We start from the raw sequence: 25880 nt of genomic DNA, 5'->3' as shown, positions 1-25880 counted from the left end.
AAAATGTTCCCAAACTTTTGGAACAACGCCCCATCGAAAATAATATCGATTTCGCAAACTTGAATTTCAGCTTCAAACATCGAAGCTTCATTAATGGTAGTTGATTCTAGTTCTTCACGTTTTAATCACAAAAATAATAATCAATCACAAGTTTCAGCTGTATTCATGGCTTCCAGCAACTATTAAGCTGAAAATGAAATTTCAAGCACAAGTATTCTTAGTCGAAAAACAACCTCCTCCACACAATTTTGAGTTTCTAGGAGGTCTTGTAACAATTCAACCCTTGATTTTTGGTATTTGTGTTCCAAATGGAACTTTGAGCAATTACATAAGTTTGTATTTGTAACACCCCGAACCTTTAACCTAAGCTTTGACCATGATCCTAGACTTAGAAAACCAGATAAAGAATGTGGGAATTGGAAATTTCCTCTTCAGTTGTAAGATGGAGGTTTACGCCCATGAACAGTGACCGTATTTCAGTATACGGCTCATATTTCAAGTCGTAAACTAGTACCAAAGATTTCTGAGCATTCTGGAATTTGACATTTGGAGGCTACATTGTTAAAAACGGACCGTATTTCAAAATACGGCCCGTATTTCAAAACGTATTTGGAATTTGGGAAAACTTCCTTGAGGAAAGTTGTAGATCTTTGACATACCTTTCCAATGGTATATTATGGGGGTCAAACGGACATTTTTGCAAAGATTTATGGCCATTTTACTGAAGAGACGCAGTGCAGTCCGTATTTCAAAATACGGCCAGTATTTAACTGGGCCGAAAATTTAATTTTCCAGAACAGTATATATTCGTCCATATCAGTTCAAATCATTATTTTTCATTCCTTCAAGCCCTAGAACGACCTTCTACCCTCCTCCATCATCAAGAACACCAAGGTAAGCCTACTCTAATTATTCCAACTGAATTCTAACATATTCTCTAATAATCTAAACAAGAAATCATCATTCCTAAACTAGGGTTTTCAAGAAAACCCATCTCAAGGTTCAAGATTCAAGATTTTGGAAATCTTCTTTAAAGTTCAACTCTTTAACTCAAGTTTTGGAGCATTACCAGGTATATAGAGTTACTATCTACATGTGGGAACATCATTGTTCTTCCCCACGCCTCATAATCCATAAATTATGATTCTCTACTAAAACTAGGGTTTCTATACCATGCTCATGATAACCCTAGGTCCATGTCCATGATTATATTATGTATGAATTATTATAATTCCATCATTGAATTCTTAATATTTCTTTATGATTATTGAGAATACGTCTGTAATCCATGAAAATCTATGTCTCGTATTCCATGGGTTCTTGCATGCATGTTTTTAAATAAAAATGATTATTTCATGAATATCCTACATGTCTACAAGTTTTCATGCAACTATATTACATAATTACTTTCATGCTATGATACAAGATACATACATACTAAATACAAGTTATTTCATGAAACCATATTTACAAGTTATTTCATGAAACCATGTTTACAAGTTATTTCATGAAATCATGTTTACAAGTTATTTCGTGAAATCATGATTGCAAGACAAGTACAAGTTAATTCACGAAAATCATGGGCTTCTTAGCCAACTATATTATGTTCATGTTTTTGGGAGTTGCACGAATTACCGAGAAGGCGCAGATAGCCTGAAACTACGTAGCCACCGTAGGACAAGGATCGCTCCGCCCAGATAAGACGATACCTTAATTTTACACTGAATAGATCCATCAGGCACGTTACCACCTTATACCCTGGCAAGGTATGAGGGCTCTGCTGGTCCAGCGAGGTACCAGACTCCACGTACCCACGTGGTGATATCACATGTCGGTTTATGAAATGCTCTCTCTACTTATCATGTTTTACTTATGTTATATATATATATGTACCCATGCTCATGCTCATGCTCATGTCCAGGTTTTCAGTTTCAGTTCTTATCATGATATTCCATGTCCCATGTTATTTCTTTCAGTTGCTTTACATACTAGTACATTCAATGTGCTGATGTCCCCTTTTGTTGCCCGGGGGCCTGCATTTCACGATGCAGGTACTTATACAGGACGACACATCTGCTCAGTAGGACAGCATTCATATCAGCTTATTGGTGAGCCCCATCTCATTCGAGGTTTAGTCAACTTTTGTTTTATGATTAGTTATGCATCTAAGGTATGCTGGGGGCCTTATCCCAGTAAGTATGTTTTCTAGTCAGACTCATGATAGAGGTTTCATAGACTAGACAAGTCAGTTATGTTATGTCATACATTCAGAGTCGTATAGCCATTTTGGCTCATTCATGTTATTTCCGAACTCATGTTTAAACAAGTATTTTTATTAAGTATTATGACTTACTACGTTTTATAAAGGCTCATCATGCATTCACGTTATATTCCGCTCATGTGATGCCTCATGATGATTCAGCAAACCATGTGATTCGCTCAATCACATACAGTAAGGCACCGAGTGCCGTGTTTCGCTCAGGCCATGGTTCGGGGCGTGACAGTATTACTAATTATGACTTGGGGGATGGTTTGGAAAGTATTCAAAGATTCGGGTGGTTTCATACAAGTTAAAATTATATCTAAAACTGAAGCTATAAAAATCTAGCATCTAGTGCAACCGCCATCAGGGTGCACCTGCGTGATCGTGCTCTTGAGGGAGTTTTTGACATCTAGTAAAGGTGTCACGATGCGTCGAAGACCGGCCAACCCTTGACTGTGATTGCGTAGATGTCATGTGATCTGTCATGGGCGGCTTTCCAGCCTTGCCCCATGACCCCTTGGGTGCGCCCCATGGCGCCACGGCAAGCCTCTCAGCGCCTAGCGCCATGGACGGCCCCGTGGTCTCGGACGCTCCAAGTGACAAGGTTGCTTCTGCCTATGTCACCCCATCAATGTCCCTCACTCGCGCCCCTATGCTGGCCGTGCCCCAACGCGTGCCCAGCACCCAGTGACAGTGCAGCCTGCTACAGTGCCAGCGCTCAGCGCCCAGTGCCTGCGCCCCAGTGTGCGCGCGCACTGTGCCCTGCGCGCACGATAGTGCCCCGACCGAGGGTAAACATGGACCTGCTCTAGTTAGGTCTCTTTTGTTGTAAATATAGTGTAGTTTACTTTATGTATTTTTTGTTGCGATTCTCTAGCAAGTTTATGTCTAGTCCTGTAACTTGGGTTTTTATTTTTAAAGCATTATTAGGGGGGATCAAGTAATCAAAACTTTCAAGCAAGCAATCAATTCTCTGTACTGATGTCTCTCCCCCTTGACACCGCTTGCTCTCATTGTAATAGCTTTCATTAATACAAACAAGCTCTCTTTCTTTCTCATTCTCAATTCACTTTTCTGTTCTCTCAATTGCTCTTGACATTGGTTTTCCCGCACGGCACTGATAGTCTCGTCTAGCGTGCGGAGGGGACCCCAGTTGGCGGACAGTAACCTTGGAATCATCGGTTGCTTAGCCGTACGTCGCCCTTCCAAGAAGTCTCAAGAAGGCGCCGCGTAATAGTTGGTATCAGAGCCTAGGCTCGACATCGGACGAGGGAACACGTTGCTATTGTCATTATTTTCTGACCATGGTGAACCATGGAGACCGCCTTTTGATTTTGGAAACTGCGGTCAATAGATTTCGACCCGTGACTGAAAGAGTGGAGGACCTGGACCGCAGGATGCGGCAGGCCGAACAAGACATTGTAAATATTGCTACTGACACAGATGCAGCCGCGCGGGTGACTGCCACACAAAGAAATGAGGATCTGGCCCATAGGACTCATGAGGCAGATAGAATAACTGCCATGCAAGGCAGGTGAGGATGCTCTTGAGACATGGGAAGAACTAAAAGCAGCCATTCGCTTACAGTTCTTCCCCGAGAATGTCGAGTATAATGCATGGAGGAAGCTTCGGGAACTCAGGCAAACGAAGTCAGTCCGAGATTATGTACGCGAGTTCTCTGCACTCATGCTGAACATAAGGGACATGGGTGACAAGGACAAGATTTTCACGTTCATGGAAGGTTTGAAGCCCTATGCCCGCATGGAGATACAAAGACAGAGGGTTGATTCCTTGCCCAAAGCTATCCAAGCTGCGAAATGCCTCAGTGACTACCAAGTGGATGCTCGAAAGGGTAGACCTCAACCACCAGCCCGTGGGGGATTCAAAGGGGGACAATCCTACAATACTGGCCCCAGCAGAAGTGGGGGAGATCGTAGTGCAACCAAATCTAAAGGTTCTTCCTCAGGCAACAATAGTGCTGCGTCTCATAATAATGACCGGGGGCGGAAGCCCCCCTCAGGATGTCGTCATTGCGGCGGACCACATTGGAACAATGAATGCCCACAGGCACAGATGAACGCCCATCAAATTCTGGATGATGGGACGGACGATGATGAGGATGATGCGGATCAGACAGAACCAATAGGTTCCTTCAATGCACTTGTTTGTTCCATTTCCAATGCTGTAGAGGGCACCAGTGCCGGCATATGCAAAAAGAAAGACCCAAGCTCAACTGCCAAGAAGGGGAAGGCAAAGGTAGGCAGCGGGCCTCTCCTCCCAGAAAGGAGGAGACCCTGATGTTTGTCGACTTTAGAGTAAATGGAAAACCTATTAAGGCCATGACAGACACAGGTGCTACGCACAACTATCTGGCCACCACAGAAGTAGAACGCCTTGGCCTAGTTGTTGGAAAAGGTAAGGTTCGTGTCAAAGCTATCAACTCCCTACCCTAATTGGTGGGTGGAATAGCCAAAGGAGTGCCGGTAAAGATGGGTCCTTATGAAGGCAAGTTCGACTTGCGGGTAGTGATCATTAACGACTTCGACTTGATAGTGGGGTTGGAATTCATGAGACAAACTAACATCATTCCCATACCTTACGCGGATGTGCTTCTGATGATGGGAGCAAACGGGGCCAAACCCTGCATGGTCCCATGCACAACCATAAAGATGGCCTCAGGAAATATCTCTGCATTGCAGCTGAAGAAGGGGTCCATAGAAAAGAGCCCACGTTCCTAGCTACCCTTTGCATTGAAGAGATTGAGCGTTCTTCAGGCCCCATTCCAATGCCTGTGAAAGAGCTCATGAAGGAGTTTGAGGATGTCATGCCGCAAGATATGCCGAAGGGACTCCCGCCTAAGCGGACGGTCGATCATGAAATTGAATTCGTGCGAAGCCACCTGCCCGAGCACCCTACAGAATGTCACAACCCGAACTCACCGAGCTTCGGAGACAGTTGACGGAGATTCTGGACACGGGGATCATCGTGCCCTCCAAGTCGCCTTATGGGTCACCTGGGCTATTCCAAAAGAAACATGACGGTACCCTAAGGCTCTGTGTTGACTATCGGGCCCTCAACAAGATCACCGTGAAGAACAAGTACCCCATACCACTAATGGCGGACTTGTTTGATAGACTGGGTGGCGCCACAATGTTCACCAAAATAGACCTGAAGACAGGTTATTGGAAAGTCCGCATTGCTGAAGGAGACGAATCCAAGACGACATGTGTGACAAGATATGGCTCGTTCGACTTCCTAGTTATGCCGTTCGGTTTGACCAATGCTCCAGCCACGTTTTGCAGTCTAATGAACCAGGTCTTTCGAGAATACATTGATGAATTTGTGGTGGTATACCTGGATGACATTGTGGTGTACAGCAAAACGTTGGGCGAACACCTGGAGCACCTGAGGAAAGTCCTAACTCGGTTGCGAGAGCATGAATTGTACGTAAAGCTATCCAAATGCTCCTTTGCCCAAAAACAGATTGACTTCCTCGGGCATGTTGTTGAAGAGGGTCGCATTAAGATGGACTAACAAAAGATCAAGGCTGTCACAGATTGGCCGCCACCCAAGGATATCCATGCCCTGAGGGCGTTCCTTGGCCTATGCAACTTTTATCGACGGTTCGTCAAGAACTACTCCCTCATTGCATTACCACTGACACAGCTCCTCAAGAAAATCACACCTTGGGACTGGTCGCCAAAGAGAGCAGACGCTTTCAACTCACTAAAAGTGGCTATGTCTAGCAGCCCTATTTTGGCCTTGCCCGACTTGACCAAACCCTTCGAAGTACAGACGGATGCTTCTGATTACGCCTTGGGCGGAGTCTTGCTACAAGAGGGGCACCCGGTGGCATACGAGAGTCGAAAGTTGAAGGATGCGGAACGGCTCTATGCGGCCCCCGAGAAAGAATTATTGGCTGTCGTCCATTGCTTGCGCCTTTGGAGGCACTATCTTCTGGGGTTCCCATTCGTGGTGAAGACGGACAACATGGCTGTCAGTCATTTCATGACCCAGCCAAAACTAAATGGCCGCCAGGCCAGATGGCAGGAACTCCTAGCGGAATTTCACTTCAATCTGGAATACCGAAGTGGGAAGACCAACCATGTTGCGGATGCACTAAGTCGAAGGGCTGATCTAGCGTCGGTATGCCTACTTGCCACCCTTAGGGGGAGTGAGGTGGCTACCACCATAAAAGATCAAATCCAGGACCTTCTCACCAAGGACCCTTCTGCACAGTACTTGGTCGACTTAGCAGGTCAAGGAAAAACTCGCCAGTTCTACATGGAGGATGGGTTCCTGAAGGCAAAAGGAAACCACCTTTACGTCCCTAAAGGAGGAGATCTGCGGAGGACTCTCTTGATGGAATGTCACGACACTCTATGGGCAGGCCACCCAGGAGAAGAACGTACCATGGCACTGCTACGCCGTGCGTATTATTGGCCCCAGATGGCAGGTGATGTCGCTCAGTATGTGAAGACTTGCCTAGTATGCCAGAAAGATAAGTCTGACCGCTTAACACAAGCGGGCCTGTTGGAGCCATTACCTGTCCCAAAGAGGCCTTGGGAAAGCGTCTCATTGGATTTCATCACCGGCTTACCCAAGGTTAGAGATCTCACGACAATCTTGGTCGTGGTTGATCGGTTGTCTAAGTATGCTACTTTTATTGCAGCACCCAAGTATATATCAGCAGAGGAGACAACTCGACTCTTCTTCACCCATGTTGTCAAATATTAGGGTCTGCCCAAGGATATTGTTAGTGATCACGACTCTCGCTTCACCAGCAACTTTTGGACCCAGCTCTTTAAGTGCTTAGGGTCTAAACTAAGTCACAGCTCGAGTTTTCACCCGCAATCCGATGGTCAGACGGAGCGGTTCAATGCCATGCTGGAGAAATATCTGCGGTACTTTGTTACTGGCTCGCAGAAGAATTTGGTGAAGCTATTGGATGCGGCCCAACTGTGTTTCAACTCACAAAAGAGCTCTAGCCCAAACAAGAGCGCTTTTGAAATTGTTACCGGACAGCAACCGCTACTCCCACACAGTGTGAATGCCCCAAATATGGCAAAGTCTCCACGAGCAGCTAGCTTCACGAAAGAATGGAAGCAAAATTTAGAGATAGTGCGGAGCTATCTAGTGAAGGCACAAAAGCGGATGAAGAGACATGCAGATTAGAATCGTCGCTTTGTGGAATATCAGGTTGGGGACAAGGTGATGGTGAAGATCCCAAAGAGATACCTATTTGCAGGGGTCCATGACCCCCGCCTGTTGCAAAAATACATTGGACCTCTGTCCATTGAGAGGCGCATTGGAAAGGTAGCATACCGGGTGGATACCCCAGCTTGGTGGAAGATTCATCCTGTGTTCCATGTCAGTCTTTTAAAGCCTTTTCGAGAAGACACAGAAGACCCTTCACGAAGCCAACTCACAATACCCAGCATTCGAGGCCCACAAGCAACTGGGAAAAGGGTAGTAGAAGCCATCCTCAACGATCGAGTCATACATGCCTCAAGAAAAGATCACCAAGAGTTCCTGGTGAAATGGCTGGGATGTGATGCAGAAGAGAATACGTGGGAGAGGGGCACCAGCCTCAAAACCTACAAGCACCTGATCGATGATTATCTTACAATTAAGGCGCCAAGGACGTCGCCAACGCAGGTGGGGGAGAATGTCATGGGCAGCTTTCCAGCCTTGCCCCATGACCCCTTGGGTGCGCCCCATGGCGCCATGGAAAGCCTCTCAGCGCCTAGCGCCATGGACGGCCCCGTGGTCTCGGACGCTCCAAGTGACAAGGTTGCTTCTGCCTATGTCACCCCATCAATGTCCCTCGCTCGCGCCCCTATGCTGGCCGTGCCCCAACGCGTGCCTAGCGCCCAGTGACAGTGCAGCCTGCTACAGTGCCAGCGCCCAGTGCCTGCGCCGCAGTGCGCCTGCTCACGACAGTGCCCCGACCGAGGGTGCACATGGACCTGCTCTAGTTAGGTCTCTTTTGTTGTAAATATAGTGTAGTTTACTTTATGTATTTTTTATTGCGATTCTCTAGCAAGTTTATGTCTAGTCCTGTAACTTGGGTTTTTATTTTTAAAGCATTATTATGGGGGATCAAGCAATCAAAACTTTCAAGCAAGCAATCAATTCTCTGTACTGGTGTCTCTCCCCCTCGACACCGCTTGCTCTCATTGTAATAGCTTTCATTAATGCAAACAAGCTCTCTTTCTTTCTCATTCTCAATTCACTTTTCTGTTCTCTCAATTGCTCTTGACATTGGTTTTCCCGCACGGCACTGACAGTCTCGTCTAGCGTGCGGAGGGGACCCCAGTTGGCGGACAGTAACCTTGGAATCATCGGTTGCTTAGCCTTACGTCGCCCTTCCAAGAAGTCTCAGGAAGGCGCCGCGTAATAGATCGCGTGTAACCATCAATTTAGTGAATCATCGTGACTGTGCTGAAGGACAGTTCTTGTATAATCCAATCATGACGAATTTCAGATTTAATGTTTTCGATTTTGAGACAAGAGGAGCTCGTGAGGTTGATCTACGGGAGTTATCTTGACCTAGGGCATTTACGTAATGATTATAGAATAGAATCGTAAACTTATTGGTAATTCAATTTTATAATATGTTCTTATTGTTTACTAGTTTGGGTGAGTGTTGACTTTGAAATTACTTTGAGAATTTGTCCTAAAATTATGAAAATGGTTCACCTAGCCTAATTTGGATATATTCAATAATTTACCTAGATTAAGGCCACTGAAAATCGTCTTGGTGGAGCTGGACGTTGTCCTTGCTTACGTTGCCAAACTACCAATATTTCTAGAATCGAAGTCGAAAAACTATCCAAAAACCCCTTCAATATAAATGAGTACTTGTTTTCTTGCAATTTTAGACCTTATAAATAGACCTTATTTCATTTTTCACGTTTGAAATTTTAGACAGCTTACCCACTAGGCTTATCGTCCTGTCGACAATTCCATTGAAAGAAATGTTAAGAGTATCCGATCCCCAAGGACCTTTTGGCTATCATGTCTCGAGCTGTGAGCTATTCATAGTAACGATCATGTTTCACACCAAGAAAATCTTGGGCGTCCGTGTCCGTGTCCATTTGCCAATAGTTTGCATAGCTAAACTAGTTTCTTGTTTCAAACCTAGCTCTCTTAATACTCTCCCACTAAGAAAATATTTAGTAAAATTTATTTTATGAAATTAATATTATTAGTTATATTATGAAAAACTAAATTTGATTGCTACTCCAGTATTTTATATAGTTATTTAATGATAAGGTAATATTGGAAGAAAATAATGAAGTTTTCTTGCTTTGCTAAAATGGACAAGTAAAAAGAAAATTTTATTTTAAGTATAAGGGACAATAAAAAAGAACTGATGAAGTAGCAAATATACACGGTAATTACCACCCAGGAATGTCGTCAAATGAATTCTTCATCTTTGACTATATGTCACTGTATGACTCGGAGAAAGAAAAAAGTGTGATAGAAAATACTTACACTTTAATGAGCTTTATACAACGTGAATCTGAATTATTCAAAAACTAATAATACTAACTATTAGATCGTTATAAAAATATACGTTAATTTAATTTGGGGTGTTGAAACTGAAAGTTTTGATGTTAAAGTGGTGAACTGCATTTGCATGTGCATTCTTTCGTTGCAGATAGTAGAAATGAGCAACTTTATCTACTTAATGACATTAATTGCTATTTAGATAGTATTTGATTAAATTAATCTTTACCTCTTCAACATTTTAATTAAGAAGTGAGTGTTGAAAGACTTCTTTTACAAATTTGTTCAAATCATTTATAATGTACTAAATTTTGAAATAATTAATACCTTCTTTAACTTTTAAAATAATCGCATATTTTGAATCAATTAAAAAATCAAGTGGACGGAGGTGTATGTTGATGGGAGGACTTAATTAGAAGCTCCGTCAAGTATTCCCTCCATCTACTTTTATTTTGATATGGAGTTTAAGAAAGTAAATGACACTTTTGAATCATGTTATCGTAAATTAGAAATATATCTAATGTATCAAAATAATTTTCAATCTTACAGTCTTGAACATGTCATGTGAAAAGTTAAAATTAAAAAGTTGATTAAAAAAAAGACATATTTTTTTAAATATACTAAAAATAAAAAGAGGACAAACAAAATAAAACTGAAGAAGTATATTACAACTCGAGGGGTCGTTTGGTAGACGGTATAACGCAGGATATATCGATATTAAATTTTTGGGTTAAATTTGTATCATGATTGATTTGAGTTACTAATTAGTCCTGATATAAAACTATACCACAATCTTGAATAATATTATCTCATTTCCTAAGTGGTATAACTAATACCAAGTACATGCTTTAAATTATACATGATATATTTCACCTTTAATCAAATGAATCAAATAAAAAATAAGTACTAAATAAGCCAGAAATTATTTAGCCCAAAATTATAATTTTAAACCAATAATTCCAGCATAACATTATTCGCGTACCAAACAACCACGAAGGGTGTCAAATTTATACCGAATAAGTAAAAATGAATGGAGTAATAAGTATAGCTAAAGTCAAACGCACGAAGTCGACGACTCACTGATCGAGACGAGAGAGAAGCAAAGAAGAAGCAAACAAAAGTTTCCATCATTTCAGCCAACACCCACCCTCTACCTTGCCAGAGAAAGGTACCTATCGACTTGTAATTTGTAAAACCCTCGTGGACCCGCCCCTTTCTATATCAGACTCTTCATTCCATAACACTATAAATTATTAAAAAATCACCATGTTCTCTCTGTGTCAACATTACAATCCCAGTAGGAAATAGTAGAAATAACAATAACAACAATATATCCATTAAAATTTAATAAATTGAGTTTTAGAGAGGATAGAGTGAACGTAGATTTTATTTCTATTTTAAAAGATAAAAAGATTCTTTTCGGTAGATCTTTGATATAAAAACAAATAATTTATAACAGTATAAAAAGTCAGAACAAAATGCTATAAAAAATATGATAATACTATCTGAAAGAATAGTTATAACTACCGCAAATAATTTGGATATAGGAAAATCTAGCCCTAGCACTATAGCCAAGCCGCAATAATAATTGACGAGCAATGTTGGAAAAAAGAGGAAAAGATAGCTCGTGGATTACCATATAAGTTTTCAACAACTTCGGTACTTATGTCGTCAATAAATTCCATCTTCCTCAGCCTCTTTCTCATTGGCAATACTGAAATTGCATATAAATCCAAAAGGCAACCAGTCAAGTCACAAGTGGTTATAAACAAGTAGCTAGTAGTAAGCCCTGGAAGGACGTGTTTGTGTTGTGTTGGATTTGAAGGAGAAAAATTAAAAGAGGTTAGAGATAAAGACCACAGAATCCCAATGCCCGTGTCTAAATCCTTTCACCGCTATATGCTTGGAAGTGTTTTCTAATACAACTGCTTTTATTAAGGATCTCAACAGGATGAAGATGAAAAATCAAAAGAGTTTTGAGAATCTGTTTCATTTATCATGGCAAAAGCTTTTCCTCTGAACGGTGAGAACTGCCCTGACACTACCGGTGAGGACGAGAAGTTGCAGGCCACCAGCAAGGTACTCAATAACGTGCACTGTGACAAGGGAAAAATGGTCAGAAAGAGAGCTGCCTCCGACATGGAGATCCAGGCCGGCGAAGAACATAGATATCTTCGCCGGCCTGCTACCATAGCTGGGTATCATTCGACCCAGCTTGGTGGTGATTTAAGGGTTTGTGGTACTACTAGTAATTTTGGTGGTCACAATATCAACAGTATCCCAACAACGACTCACCACGTCTCCAACTACTCCACTATGCAAATGTTGACGTCAAAAGGGCCTGATTACACCAGCTTTTCTAATTCTATCCCAAACCTGACCAATTACACTGATGCATCCCAAAACCAGAACAACAACAATAATAATCAATCCCCATCTGTTTGTGTTTTCTCCGGTTTGCCTCTCTTTCCTCCTGATAGAAACCGCCAAAACAGCGGTTTACTACTCCAGCAACCAGCAGCAGTTGTTTCTTCCCCTCTTACAACTGGAAGAATCGAATCCATGGATGACAACACGTCAGCAACGGCATGGATTGATGGTATTATAAAGGATTTAATCAACAGTTCTGCTCAAGTTTCCGTACCCCAACTCATCCAGAATGTTAGGGAGATAATCCACCCTTGCAATCCATATCTCGCCTCCCTCTTGGAGTACAGGCTTCGCTCTCTCACTAGTAATAATAATGCTAATGGTGGTGGCGCTGATCAAAATGACCCCATGGAATGCTGGAGAAGAAAAGAACCGTTGTCACAGATTGCGAATTTACAACAGGCCCAAAACAATCCCAATTTATTGCAGCAGAATATGTTGTCCATTCCGGATTCCTCAAATAATCAGTACTTAAACTGGGAAATCGCTTTGCCTGCCAGCCACAACGCTCCGTTGGCGGCCTCTCTGGGCGGCAATAATCCCACTGCAACAGATCTTTCTTTTGTTACGCCTCCCATTCTTTCTCCTCAAGTGCAGCAGCAGCAACAGCAACAACAACAACAACAGCAGCAGCAAGAATCTCCTCAGCATCAGCCCGTAGTAGATTTAGAACAACAGAAGCAGCAGCAATCTTCTAATTCTCTATCTCCGACCTCAGTGGCTGATAGCACTGCCAAAACAAAAACTACAACACCTGCTCCTGTCCCGGTCACTACATACAGAGAGAAAAAGGAAGAAGAGCGACAACAGAAGAGGGATCAAGAAGGATTGCACCTTTTGACCTTACTCTTACAATGTGCTGAAGCTGTATCCGCTGATAATTTAGAGGAAGCAAATAAAATGCTATTAGAAGTTTCAGAACTCTCGACTCCGTTTGGCACATCTGCACAGCGTGTCGCTGCGTATTTCTCCGATGCCATGTCAGCAAGGCTGTTGAATTCATGCTTAGGAATATACGCAGCGCTACCACTGACGAGCGTCCCCGTGCTTTACACCCAAAAGATGGCCTCCGCCTTCCAGGTGTTTAACGGGATCAGTCCATTCATAAAATTCTCTCATTTTACAGCCAATCAGGCTATACAAGAAGCTTTCGAGAGAGAAGACCGGGTGCACATTATAGACCTTGATATAATGCAAGGTCTACAATGGCCCGGTCTTTTTCATATCTTGGCTTCCAGGCCCGGTGGGCCTCCTTTCGTTCGGCTCACCGGGCTTGGAACCTCTATGGATGCTCTTGAGGCTACCGGCAAACGATTGTCGGATTTTGCTGAGAGATTAGGACTTCCTTTTGAGTTTTTACCTGTTGCGGATAAAGTTGGGAATTTGGATGCTGAGAAATTGAATGTGAGCAAGAGAGAAGCTGTTGCGGTTCATTGGTTGCAACATTCCCTGTATGATGTTACTGGCAGCGACTCTAATACCCTCTCCCTCTTGCAAAGGTACTATTTCTGGACACTTTTTTTTTCCCCCTCTGATTCAGAATCAATGACAAATTTCTATATTAGGAAATCTTTGACATCAAACTTTTTATTTTACTTTTACTGTAATTTTTGTAGCTATGGAGTGCTTTAACATATTTGAAATAGCAAATTTCAGAAAGACACTTATTATATTTTCTGTCTAGTAATATACTGTCATATAAAATGAAATGGAGGATAGCTATACTACTGGTATCACTAATGCCTACAGTAACAACCATTTGCCAAATTCAATTCAACATTGGAAACAATAACACTGCATAATTCATAGTGTCAATACTACTATCCTTATTGTGGTAGATACTAATGCCGAGCATGTAGCGAACATATGGGATGAGACTTGATATAATGAAATTACAATCTGATATTTCTAAATTAGGTTGAAATTATTTAGTAATAAAAATTGTCATGAAAAGGAGTTTAAGAAGTTGTTTTTCTCTACCTAAGTTATTTAAAGTTTTATCTATCTCTTCTTTTCTTAATTTTACTGTTAATTCTCGACAACAAATATCATTATGCAGTTTAACGTAAGGAAAAAAAAGAATCTTCACACAGTATTTATTTTATCTTTACACGGCGCTTAAAGGTTCTTTCTCTTTGACCAGCGGTGCTTCTCTTTTTCGGTAAACCTGAAAAAAGAAGGATAAAAAGGCCAATCACTTTTAGCACAAAAGGCTGTCTTCTCTCGTGAATGCATCACTTAGGCCTCCGTGCCTGTTTAATTTACCTGAATTCTCTCTTATAAGTTCAAACATGTAAAGATTTTGGGCAGCACGCCCTAAAAGAAAAGAAAAACGATAGAGAGAGAAACTATGTACCATTGGGGGTGAATTTTGATAGTATGTAAATTGACACAAATGCAAGATAATAATTTGATGGAATCTAACTTTTAAGTTTTTGATTTTATTGAACTCGTTACATTTTTGAATTATGAGTTTCAAATCTATATTTATTAAAATTTTAATGATTTTTCATTTATTTTGGCACACTGGAAAACACTAAAAAAATACTTCCTCTGTCCCAATTTATGTGATATTTTTCGTTTTTCGAGAGTTAATTTGGTTAACCTTTGCTGCTAAATTGGATTATATTAACACAATATTTTGAGATTAAAATTTATATATTTGAAAAGTACTATAAGTTGCAACTTTTCCCATATCAATTTGGTGAAAAAAGACATTTTAAAATGTTGGTCAAAGTTCATACTATTTGAATCGAAAAGTACCACATAAATTGGAACAAATGGAGTATTACAGGATTTCAAAAGCAACCCCGCTTAAGTCGGAGTAGGAATTCCATACTCTTGAACGCATTTCCCCATATTATTAGATCCTCATCATGATTATGCCATTTATTTAGCAGAAAGTCTGGCACATTGGTTCGCCTCTCTCCAAATATGTTTATTAATAAAGGTCTTGTTGACATTCAACCCTAGACCCGATATGTTGTCTTTGTCTTGCTACATTCAACAAATATATTAATGATTCTCATAACATTGAATTCAGATCAACCCATCACTTGTGCTCGACGTATGTATGAGTTAGTGGCTTTGGTTTAATCTTCTGTTTTACTTCAGGTTGGCTCCAAAGGTGGTGACAGTAGTAGAACAGGACCTGAGCCACGCGGGTTCATTCCTGGGGAGGTTCGTGGAAGCAATACATTACTACTCAGCTCTATTTGACTCACTGGGCGCGTGCTATGGGGAAGAGAGCGAGGAAAGACACGTCGTGGAGCAACAGCTCTTGTCAAAAGAGATACGAAATGTGTTAGCTGTTGGAGGTCCTTCGAGAAGTGGTGAGGTGAAGTTCAACAACTGGAGAGAAAAGCTTCAACAATCTGGCTTTAGGTGTTTATCTCTTGCAGGTAATGCTGCAGCACAAGCTACACTTTTGCTTGGAATGTTCCCATCTCATGGATACACTTTGGTTGAGGATAATGGAACTCTTAAGCTTGGTTGGAAAGATCTTTGCTTGTTTAGTGCTTCTGCATGGAGGCCTAGTCCCTTGCATGCTGCATCCGGTGCTCGTCACTTTTCTCGTACCAATGTGGATTAGAAAGCCTCTATGCAGTCAAGTTGGTGAATTTCGAATACTGAATGATTAAAAAAGGGAAATGCGCGGTCAGAAAATTTGTCATTCCTTCATTTGCCAGTGTAGTTTACAACTCATCTTTTCATGTCATGTGTATCTATACATCGCGAAGGTGCGGTTTGTTAACTCTTTTTTTGTTAAGTAATCATTAATTATGTTGCTTTTCTTAAATTTTCTCAAATTTATTGTTCCATTTTTATTTGAAGTTGAATTTAAAGATATCTTGAAAAGGGAAAAAATGTGTGTTTCATCTCTATCAAAAATTCAAACTTTGGTCTCGTTAATATTCAAGTAAAGGAGCATTTATAGAGAATTTCCTATATCTCTCATCTCCAATTGATTTGAAATTGACGCGTACATGTGGATTTAACCTACTAAAATTATAGAAACTTGTCAGCCAGAGGACTATAAGTGCACAACTATATTAATCAAAGGTTAAATGTGCTTAGCTAGTAATATATAGGCTAAAATTAAATTCAATAACGATTGAGGGATGAAAAGCATAATTATCCACTTTTAGACATGGAATGTTTGTGTTTCCATGTCTGTACACTTTTTTCCCAAAATTTGGTAAATTGAACTAAGATACCAATATGGTGAAGTTGAGAAGTGATTGACAAATGAACTAATTAAAAGTAAACAAAATATGAAGAGCAAGGCGTGAAAGAGAGGATCATCGTGAGATTTAAACCAAAGGTCAAGCAGATGTGATGAGTTTTACCTTGTGATATCAAAGAATATTAAACTAAACAAAGGTCAAGTGACAATACGAATTACAACGTGACAGGAAATTAGTAGAGAAAGAAACGACTTACTGGTAGAGACTCGTATATTCTATTTTCTATGAATAAACAAAACTATACATACCAGCTTAAAGTATATGTTAATTCATCATTTATAAGATCCTTGGATATATAATTGCAGATCTCAGTTATTCCTTAAACTTAGACATCTGTTTGATTGACATTTTAAACATTAATAATCATCATTGTGTATTCTTTTTTGTTGTTGCACCTTAGTCTGATGAGTCCTAAAATATACTTGGAACATTTACCAACAAATCCAAATTAAGTTGATTGCAAATGCCATCAACCCGATGACATTGTTGAACGATATCTTCTTGCATTAAAATTATCCACTAGATAAAGTGTCCGCACCTCAACTTGCACAAAGCATATGTTCGTTAATTTCAGATTAAATGACTAAGAATCCAGCTGAGTTGCAGGACTTGGTCCATGCATTGCCTTATAGCCTCTTAAAATACTTAGTTGACTTGATATACCTAATATTTATATAGTATTTCAGAACTAACCAAATCCATCATCAACTTGCAAAATATAACTTTACGTTAACGTGTTATAGCCAATTTCTTTTTTTAAGGAAAGAAACATATTAACTACTATGGGATAGTTTACACATCGAGCAAGAGTGCTTGCAAAAGCAAAAGCATAAGAGTTGCCCAGTGGGCCAAATAGTTATGAAACTTCGTATACCAAATATTCATTGATGACTGGTCTTTAACCAAAAAAAAAAAGAACCACTTAATATTTACTACTACTAGTTTATAGATATGCATTGATAGCTTAGGGTTTATGCGGCCTTGTACTCCCAAGAAATTGAAGAACATGATTAGGAAGGACTAGATGCATCATCAAAATTTGTGGTGGGATGATAAGTCATAAAGTCCCAAATCATTTTAGCGCTCCTTAAAATCTTGAACTAATTCATTCGATTATAGTTACATGAGAGGATATAGACTTCTAATCACAAGACAATAGGAATATACAAATTTCTTAATTGGAACTGTAATAGTATAAAGAGGTATGTAAACGATTTTTGTTTTCACCACAGACGACTTGGATAGCACAAAGCAAGCATTACTTGGTCAATTATTTTTCACTTACTGAGTTTGTATGAGAATTGTATATAGGGATAAACACACAACTACCTAGAGGACTCAAACAAATTACCCGACACTACCTATTTACATTGCATGCCTATTGAAAAATTAAATTACAGTCAAACCCAAGATATACAGCTCATATAGTTTCATTTTTCCACGAAAAAATCTTCTATAGTTTTCAACACCACTGCCTCATTTATAACAATCAAAGAAAAACCAGTGGCCGCACCCATTCCTCTATGATCTATTATTTCGATTACCACAACTTCGAAAATAAAGAAACTGAAAATTGAGAATAATTCAAAAAGAGGTGCAGCAAATATACTAAAATATGGTGTGTTTGGAGAAGAAAACACTGAAATTTGATTATCCCAATATTATGAGTATAGTGTTACTGAAATTACAGTATGTAGTAAAAGCTTACTGTTGCAGTAAACTATTGAAGAATTTTAGGCTCTTGCGGTATACTATTGCAGATGTGTATATTATTGAATGATACTGCAGTAAACTGTATACTAATATAACAGTATATTTTTACAGTGCATTAATTGTACACTTTTACGGTATGTATTATTTTAGGTAATTGTGTTTCTTCTGCAGTTTTCAGCTCAAAATTAGATCCCAGACAACATCAAATCAGCTCCAAATGTGACCAACTTTTCTATGCATCTTTAAACGATATCTTCATCCTTGGAAATTCAAGGTGATCTCGGTCTTCAATAGTAAAAATTTGATATGGGAATTTTCATTTTCATCTATCGAGAAAGCGTTTTACTACTCTTGGAAAAGAATGGATAAAGTTTATATTTATACAATAGACCATTTAATTGAACCGCGCGCGCGGTCATCAAAATTTTTGTCAAGTTATTCTTACAAAGCTATGAGATAGCAGAGGTTATGCAGACATCTCTTCGAAGAACAATAATATGAAAGTCAAGATCGAGTAAGTAAGTGAGAACAAGTTCAATATATTCTCTACAACTCTATATATAAAGTACAAAAGCACATCATGAATGTGAATATTCTCTTGAAAAATGTATAGCAGGGTATACTCCTCACAGTAGTTCGCCACCGAACCCAATAATACATTTACTTCCTAATGGAACAGATTGGCCAAATGTATCTTTGGCCACTTGAGTAAATATCCTATCCAAATGAAGACATCAAAATAAACTTCAAGCTTAACAAAATGTGTGAACAAACAATAGTACGTAAGTTTGCCAACCAATCCAAACCCGACGACTCTCCTATAACATGAGACTTGGCAAAATATCCAAAAGACTATTAAGCACATGCCTACTTGGAACGTTTAATCCAACAATTCAATTTGCAGATTTCGTTGTTGTGCACCAGTGTTTTAAAAGGCGGGGGCGTAAGGCGGGGCGTTTTACATACGCCTCGAGGCACGGAGCGTAAGCCCCATGGGTATTTAATTTTTAGTATTTCTTAAAATAATATAATTACAATAAATATTTTTAAATAGGTAAAATTACATTAAAAAATAAAAGAAAACTGTAAATAAATGAAATATATATATATATATATATATATATATATATATATATATATATATATATGTGTGTGTGTGTGTGTGTGTGTGTGTGTGTGTGTGTGTGTGTGAGCGCGCTTGATCCTCACAAAAAAATGATCAAAGCAATTCATTATACACCGCTTATAACTTGTAATTATATATAACATAATTTTACAAGTATAAACAATACAATGAAATAAAAGCTATTATGAAATGCAAAACAATTCTAACATTTTAACTTTCAAACACGGAAAAAAACACAGTTTCTTAAAACACTATTACTATCATACTATTCATTTTATCTCCCTATAAGCAAATAATCAATAAAATTTATCAATATTACAATTAAAACATAACTTCTTCATGAACAAAAAATAAAATTATATGATAATTCTGATATATAGGACTTATGACCAATGACAAGTGAAAATGTACAATTCTGCTATGTGTTTTTTTTAAAAAAAATTAAGTGATATTCACCCTCACGACGTTCTCAAATAGTAAATATCCAATACTACGACTTGTTATATGAGTTACACCCAATCTTCTATATATTTCTATAGATGAAAAACTATTAAGTATCATTATTTTGTTAAACAATTATGAGGGTGAATGATTTTAATTAAGGAATTTAAAATATAATTTGTGTAAGAACTGTTAGGCGAGCCCTGAGCGTTGGGCGTTAGGCGTGTTTAGGGCGTACGGTTGGGCGCTTAGGGCGTAAGCCTCATAGGAACTAAGTCCCGCACGTTAGCCGCAGGGCGTTTTGCCATTGCCCTGCCCCGAGGCGAGCCCCGGAGCGAGTCCTGACACTGCTTTTTAAAACAATGTTGTGCACTAATAAATACTTATAAACAAAGTCAGAAGGAAGCTCAATGTCATTTTGATAACTGTCTAACTGACAATATATTCTTCTTTCAAGAAATAGTTAAAAGTGATTGCTATTGCGTTCAAATGTCAGCGTGGATAGAATAAGCAACTTTTAAACTATTTTATTGGAAAACACACTGAAAAACATAATTAAAGGAAACACCAGGAGCCACAAGTTAGTAGTAGATGAGAAGCAACATACAAGTAAAATGCTATTCATTTGAAAAAGAAAATTCAACAGAAGTTGAGTTAGAGTGCTGAAATGGACACATATACCACAAAATATCCTCCTCTTCAAATAAATGGAAGTGGTTCATTATGCATAAATTGTTGTCACGGTAGAAAAAAAACTAATTTTATATCCTAATTTACAACCACAATCCATCCTCTTCAAATAAATATGTCGTCATATTAATAGTATTTACATGTCCTTTGAATTAAATATGATGTTATTTCTCCTTTTTCGTATCACACTATAGGGAACAAATTCTTGTAAAACACTCTCATAATCTGTTAAGAAATCTTCGTACTTGCAAAAACAATAGTGAGATATTCAGATATTAATACATATTGCGTATATTTTTTTGTTTCACGAATTGACATATCATATATGAGTAGTTATATAAAAATTTATATCTTTTATATAAAAAGTACTATGTCCTTTGCATTAACAATGAAAAATCTCACTATGAATCCTCTAAGTAATAACATTACGATCTTAGAAAAGATAAAAAAGAGATACTGTATTTTTTTCATGAATAGAACGAATTAAGATGATGTGTAGGCCGCAATTCATTCGGAAAACGTACTATTTCAAAAAGGAAAAGAAATGAATATCTTCATCAAGCAGGTTATTCTATTTAACTTACGTAAGAAAGATTCTCAAATATCATGAGGTTTGTGCTGTTGACACTCAATTTTGTCTCACCTTTCCTCCGAAATATCTATTTACACTTCTAGTAGTTTTAGTAAATTTAAAAAATATTTATTTATACTTTACTACAATTATTAGCTTTTATTAATGCCGGCGTTTCATTATCCTATTATAGTCGCTGCTGTTATTATTTTTATTTTACTACCGTTACTACTACCACTACTATTATTATTATTATTATTATTATTATTATTATCATCATTATTTTATTATCATTATTAACAGTATTGTTATAATTTGCATTATAATCATTTCAGCATTTTTACCATCCTACGCACACGCATCGCATTTATTTTCGCACAATTAAATAATAGCGTTTATTTACTGTTGACTTTCAAAATATTATTGCACGGCTATTACGACGTCATATAATTTTTTTTTTATCTGAGCACTAATAATTACATACTTTTATATTAAATAATATTTTGGCACCCGTTAATATATAATTAATTAAAATAGGTCTTTTACTTAAATTTAGAAGCCCAAATTATTTCTTTCATTCAGCCTATATTTGTAATTCATCTAACCCAAATCCAAGCCCAATCAACAACAATATTTTTTGGACCAGCCTACACGTTAATTCATCCGCCCAGCCCATTACCCGCCTAAATCGACCCAACCCATATTTTTTTTTATTATTCACCCAGCCCACATTTTCAGTCGACCCAATCCATTAACCGTTTAACCCAGACCCGACCCGACTCGTCAACAAAATGAAACGCTAGGGTTTCTTTTCCTCATCCGCCGCACCCCCCCCCCCCCCCCTCTCTCTCTCTCTCTCTCTCTTTCCCTTCCTCTCTCCTCCTCTTTCTCTTCTCTCACTCTTCAACAACTTGAATAGCAAAATCCCAGAGCTCTTTCGATCCCCCCAGGCCGTGCATGGCCATTTCGGGAAAAGCAATTAATGCTTGTCCCTTTCCCGTCAGTGTTCAACCAGGGTGAGTTCGTCTTCTTCCTCCCTTTTCTGTTGTCAATCAGAACATTTTAATGGACTTCGTCTGTTTGTGAAACAAAATCTTTTCTTTAGCAGTTTTTTTTTTCATTTTCGGGTACAAGGTTTTAATGGTTTTGTCTACTTCTCCCCTGGATCTGATCGTTGACAGGAAAGACTCTAACGTTATTTGAACGGAAGTTGACCTAGAAATCCCGCCGAATTTTTCAATTTTCGAACCCTAGAAAACCCTAAGTGTCCCCTATAAATAATCGTTTTTCTGAAGTAGAAGGGAGGTCTTTTAGCCGCCGAAATTCCCTAAAATTAGAGTTCTTCAGCGAAAAATCCCCTACAAAATATTTTTTTTTTAGCAATCACAATATCGCTTAACATCGATTCAAAAAATACTAAACATTTTTTTCTTTTCACTGTTTCGGATCCGAGTGATACCAACTCAGGAGTTTGTGGTGTTTCGAGGCAGATCGAAGATTCAAAGCCTCACTTCGCTGCACCCGAAGCAGGTGATTCTCCTTTCCCTTTTTGTGTCTTTTTTATTTTATTTAGGGTTTATTTGTTCTGTGTTAGTTCATTTTAGTGCTTCTATGTAATTTGTGTATGTAGTTTAAATATCTGCATATGTGTTAGGATAGTCGGATTCTGTGTATGAACCATATTCATGTTCAGTCAGTTTAGTGTGTTCATGCATGTTCTGTAGTTTCGGTTAATATAATTTCAGTTAGTAGCTTAATTGTATTGGTGTATGTTTGGGTTTAGTTGGTTGCAGTTTAATAGTCAATAATGCTGGTATATGCATATCCCAGCTTAAATTGATGTTAGTTTCAGCAGTATCTATAGGCTCATATTTGGATGACTATATTAATAGTGTTTGGCCTAATCTGGTAATAAGGGCCTGCCTCGCTTAGTTATATGATGTCGTTTAACTTAAATTGGGGGGTTTAGATATGCATATAGGAGTTTGAATCGAAATTCGTATTTGACCTTTTAAAATGTTTTAGTACTGCAATTTAGGAGTGTTCATATGATTTATCATATTTAATATTATCATTGGCATGCTCGAAGCATATTTGATCCTTGTTTTACTTGAATGTTCAAACTGTTCTCATCTCTTAACAGTTCATAAGGGCTTTAAATTTAACAAAACGCTAAAATGAGTTTTATTTAAAACTGGTCGAAATGGGATCTTTGTATGCAAAAAATGAACTTGTAAAAAATCTATTTGGGATTTCAACATACCTCTCTTTACTTAGTTCAAACATAGATACTGCACAGAATTTGTCTCATATTGTGTTAATAAATCCTAGTTCTTTAATGAGCATTCTATCTTCTCATGTTTATTTGAAATCTGGTAGACATCAGTGATGGTTTAAGTTATCAATATGTGCTTGCTTAAACTACTTTACATCTGTTTGGGTAATCCCTAAATTTGAGTATAAAACATGTCCTGGTATACCAAAAAATGATTATGCCGTCCTTTGACTTTCTGTGTCTGTCAGGCTGCTGATTTTCTTTTAACGATTAATATTGATTAAATTAACTATTAACTATTTAAGAATATAGAGCAGAGGGAATCCTAAAAAACAAACTAAGCAAGCATTAACAATTAGTCTAGTCTTAATCACTCATTAAGTGTTTTTTTTTAAACAATGAAGTTGCTAATTAGTGGCTTATTTTTGTAGTATAATCACACTTTTTTTTAGTTCAGTAATCCCTCCTTATTCTTGTTGAGAGTTTTCTTTTCTGTTTATGGCTTTGTTTAGGTGCCTTTAGGTCATTATTGTGCTCCAAAATTGTGTGTTTGACTTCTGGAAAGTACACGAGTATTCTTATCTTTTTTTTGTGTTTTACCCTACTCCTTTGAGCCATTCTTATCTTTTTTTTGTGTTGTCTCTATCGCCCTGCAAACTATTATAGTGTTATTTTTTGAGTCGACTGCTACTGCTATGCTGCCTATCCGCTTGGCTGTTATATTTGTTGTTTGGAACCATGGTTATGCTCGTAAGAATCTCCTATGCTACTGTTCTATTCCCATCATTGTGTCTGTCCTTTGTTAATTGTTGGCTGTTGTAATATGATGTTGATACTATACTTAGGGAACCACTGGTTTTAAAGGAAACAGATACTTCATTTGATGAGAGAGTAGTGTTAAGCCTAGCTGCTACTGTTTCAATGTATCTACAATTGAGTCTCTGTGTTTAGCATAGTCGATTGGCTGGAATATTTTCAATACACTTCTAAGTGTTTTAATTTTGTTAAGGCAGTGAGGTTGTATACCTATGTATTTTTGAAGTACGTTCATGAAAAATACATTAATAGGGAGGTTAGACTGGTCATTATGGATCAGGCTTGAACCATCCCCGGTGTTAGCCATGCCTGGGATTCATGAAATCCCTTGGAACTTGTGCAACATCGGGAAGACGGGGGCAAAAGCTTTCCGATATTAACCTTCTATACATCCTTATGAGTGTGTATACATGAGGTATACTTAAAATATACACAGAATATACATAATCTACTGATCTGTTTTGAGTTTACATTTTATATGTTTAACCTTATTCATTGATTATATACTAATCCTTTTCCTTTCATTTTATGCATGATCATCGCATACGAGTCCGAGGGACTCGTCTTCTCCCGTATTCGGTATTGGGCTAAAAAGCCCAACTCAATCTCTCTTCTCGTGTCCAGCCCACCTGTCTGCAACATATATACAAAAAAAATAAAGAAAAGAATTCTGGGCCAAAGCCCAATAGCAGGAACAGTTCGCAGCAGTTGGGCCTAAAAAATGGACCAGATCCATTCGATCTTTTATCCCCTCTACCTTATTTTGTTTGTTGTGTATTTTTGATTTGCCTTGTATGACTAACATTTTATCTTATTTTTGTCTCTTAGCTTAGATGAATTATAGGAGAATTAGTGTGGATAGTGTTAGTAGTAAGGGGTAGTTAATTTAAGAAAAACTAATAGTTAATTCTACCGGCTTCGTTCTTTTTTTTTTTAATTTCGAAAATTGTTTATAGCACCTATAATATTTACTTTTGCTAAAACAATTGATTTTCAAGGGCGTGAAGCCGTGAACACATATTTTGAATTAAGACCATGTTGTAACAACTCAAGTATATTTTATAAATAACTCTTCAAGTTTGAATCAATCATGCAATTTTTTAATTAAGCATAGTTAATAAAAGATAATAAAAAGGAGAAAGAAAACTCACATCTTGTCTATATTCTTAAACTGCAAAAATCAATTAATATCTCGCCATTTGAGTTATTTCAAATATTTATAAAAAAAAACGATGCACAAACCCACATTTTCTTTTACTTATATGCAAAATATTATATTTTCTGCAAGTCTTATTTTAAATAGCATTATTATTTAAAGCCTTAGCAACATTTATAAGTCTTATTTTAAATAGCATTTGAAGTCTTCTTTTATGCAAATCATTATATCTTCTATAAATCTTATTATTGTATTTCTATTTAAAGCCTTAACAACATTTATAAGTATTATTTTAAATAGCGTTATTATATTTTCCTTTAAAACCTTAGAAACATTTACAAGCCATTTTCTTAAAATTTAAATGCTATATTTTGCATCTTTAGCCTTAATTAATTAACCTAAGTTTGACCGGTTAACCGTAGTTAACGGATTCTAAAGGATGCCTAACCCCTTCCCTTTAGGATAATCTAGAACCCTTACCTAGAATCATGCTAATTAAGCAGACCATTAACGGGGGTTAAGTTAGGCTTTACCTTAGTTAATAAATTAGGTGTCCTAATTCACCGTTAAACTAATTAGGTGGCAACTCCTTAAAATAAAACAAATAGGGATCACCAATATGTTGTACTCCTACTTT

General features: G+C 38.1%; 1 protein-coding gene across 1 annotated transcript; it reads left to right on the top strand.

The window, feature by feature from the left end:
• The first annotated feature begins 11308 nt into the window (after nt 1–11308).
• On the top strand, nt 11309–16007 carry LOC132606697 (protein SCARECROW-like). The gene is made up of 2 exons (XM_060320298.1): nt 11309–13707; nt 15323–16007. Exons 1-2 carry the CDS (start codon nt 11777–11779, stop codon nt 15798–15800), a joined length of 2409 nt encoding a protein of 802 aa, XP_060176281.1. The 5' UTR covers nt 11309–11776; the 3' UTR covers nt 15801–16007.
• The last annotated feature ends 9873 nt before the right edge of the window (nt 16008–25880 follow it).

The sequence above is a fragment of the Lycium barbarum genome, chromosome 8 (genome assembly GCF_019175385.1).
Source record: "Lycium barbarum isolate Lr01 chromosome 8, ASM1917538v2, whole genome shotgun sequence".
NCBI classification, from domain to species: Eukaryota; Viridiplantae; Streptophyta; class Magnoliopsida; order Solanales; family Solanaceae; genus Lycium; species Lycium barbarum.
Note: the sequence above shows the minus strand (reverse complement) of the source record. Positions and strands in the feature narration are given on the sequence as shown.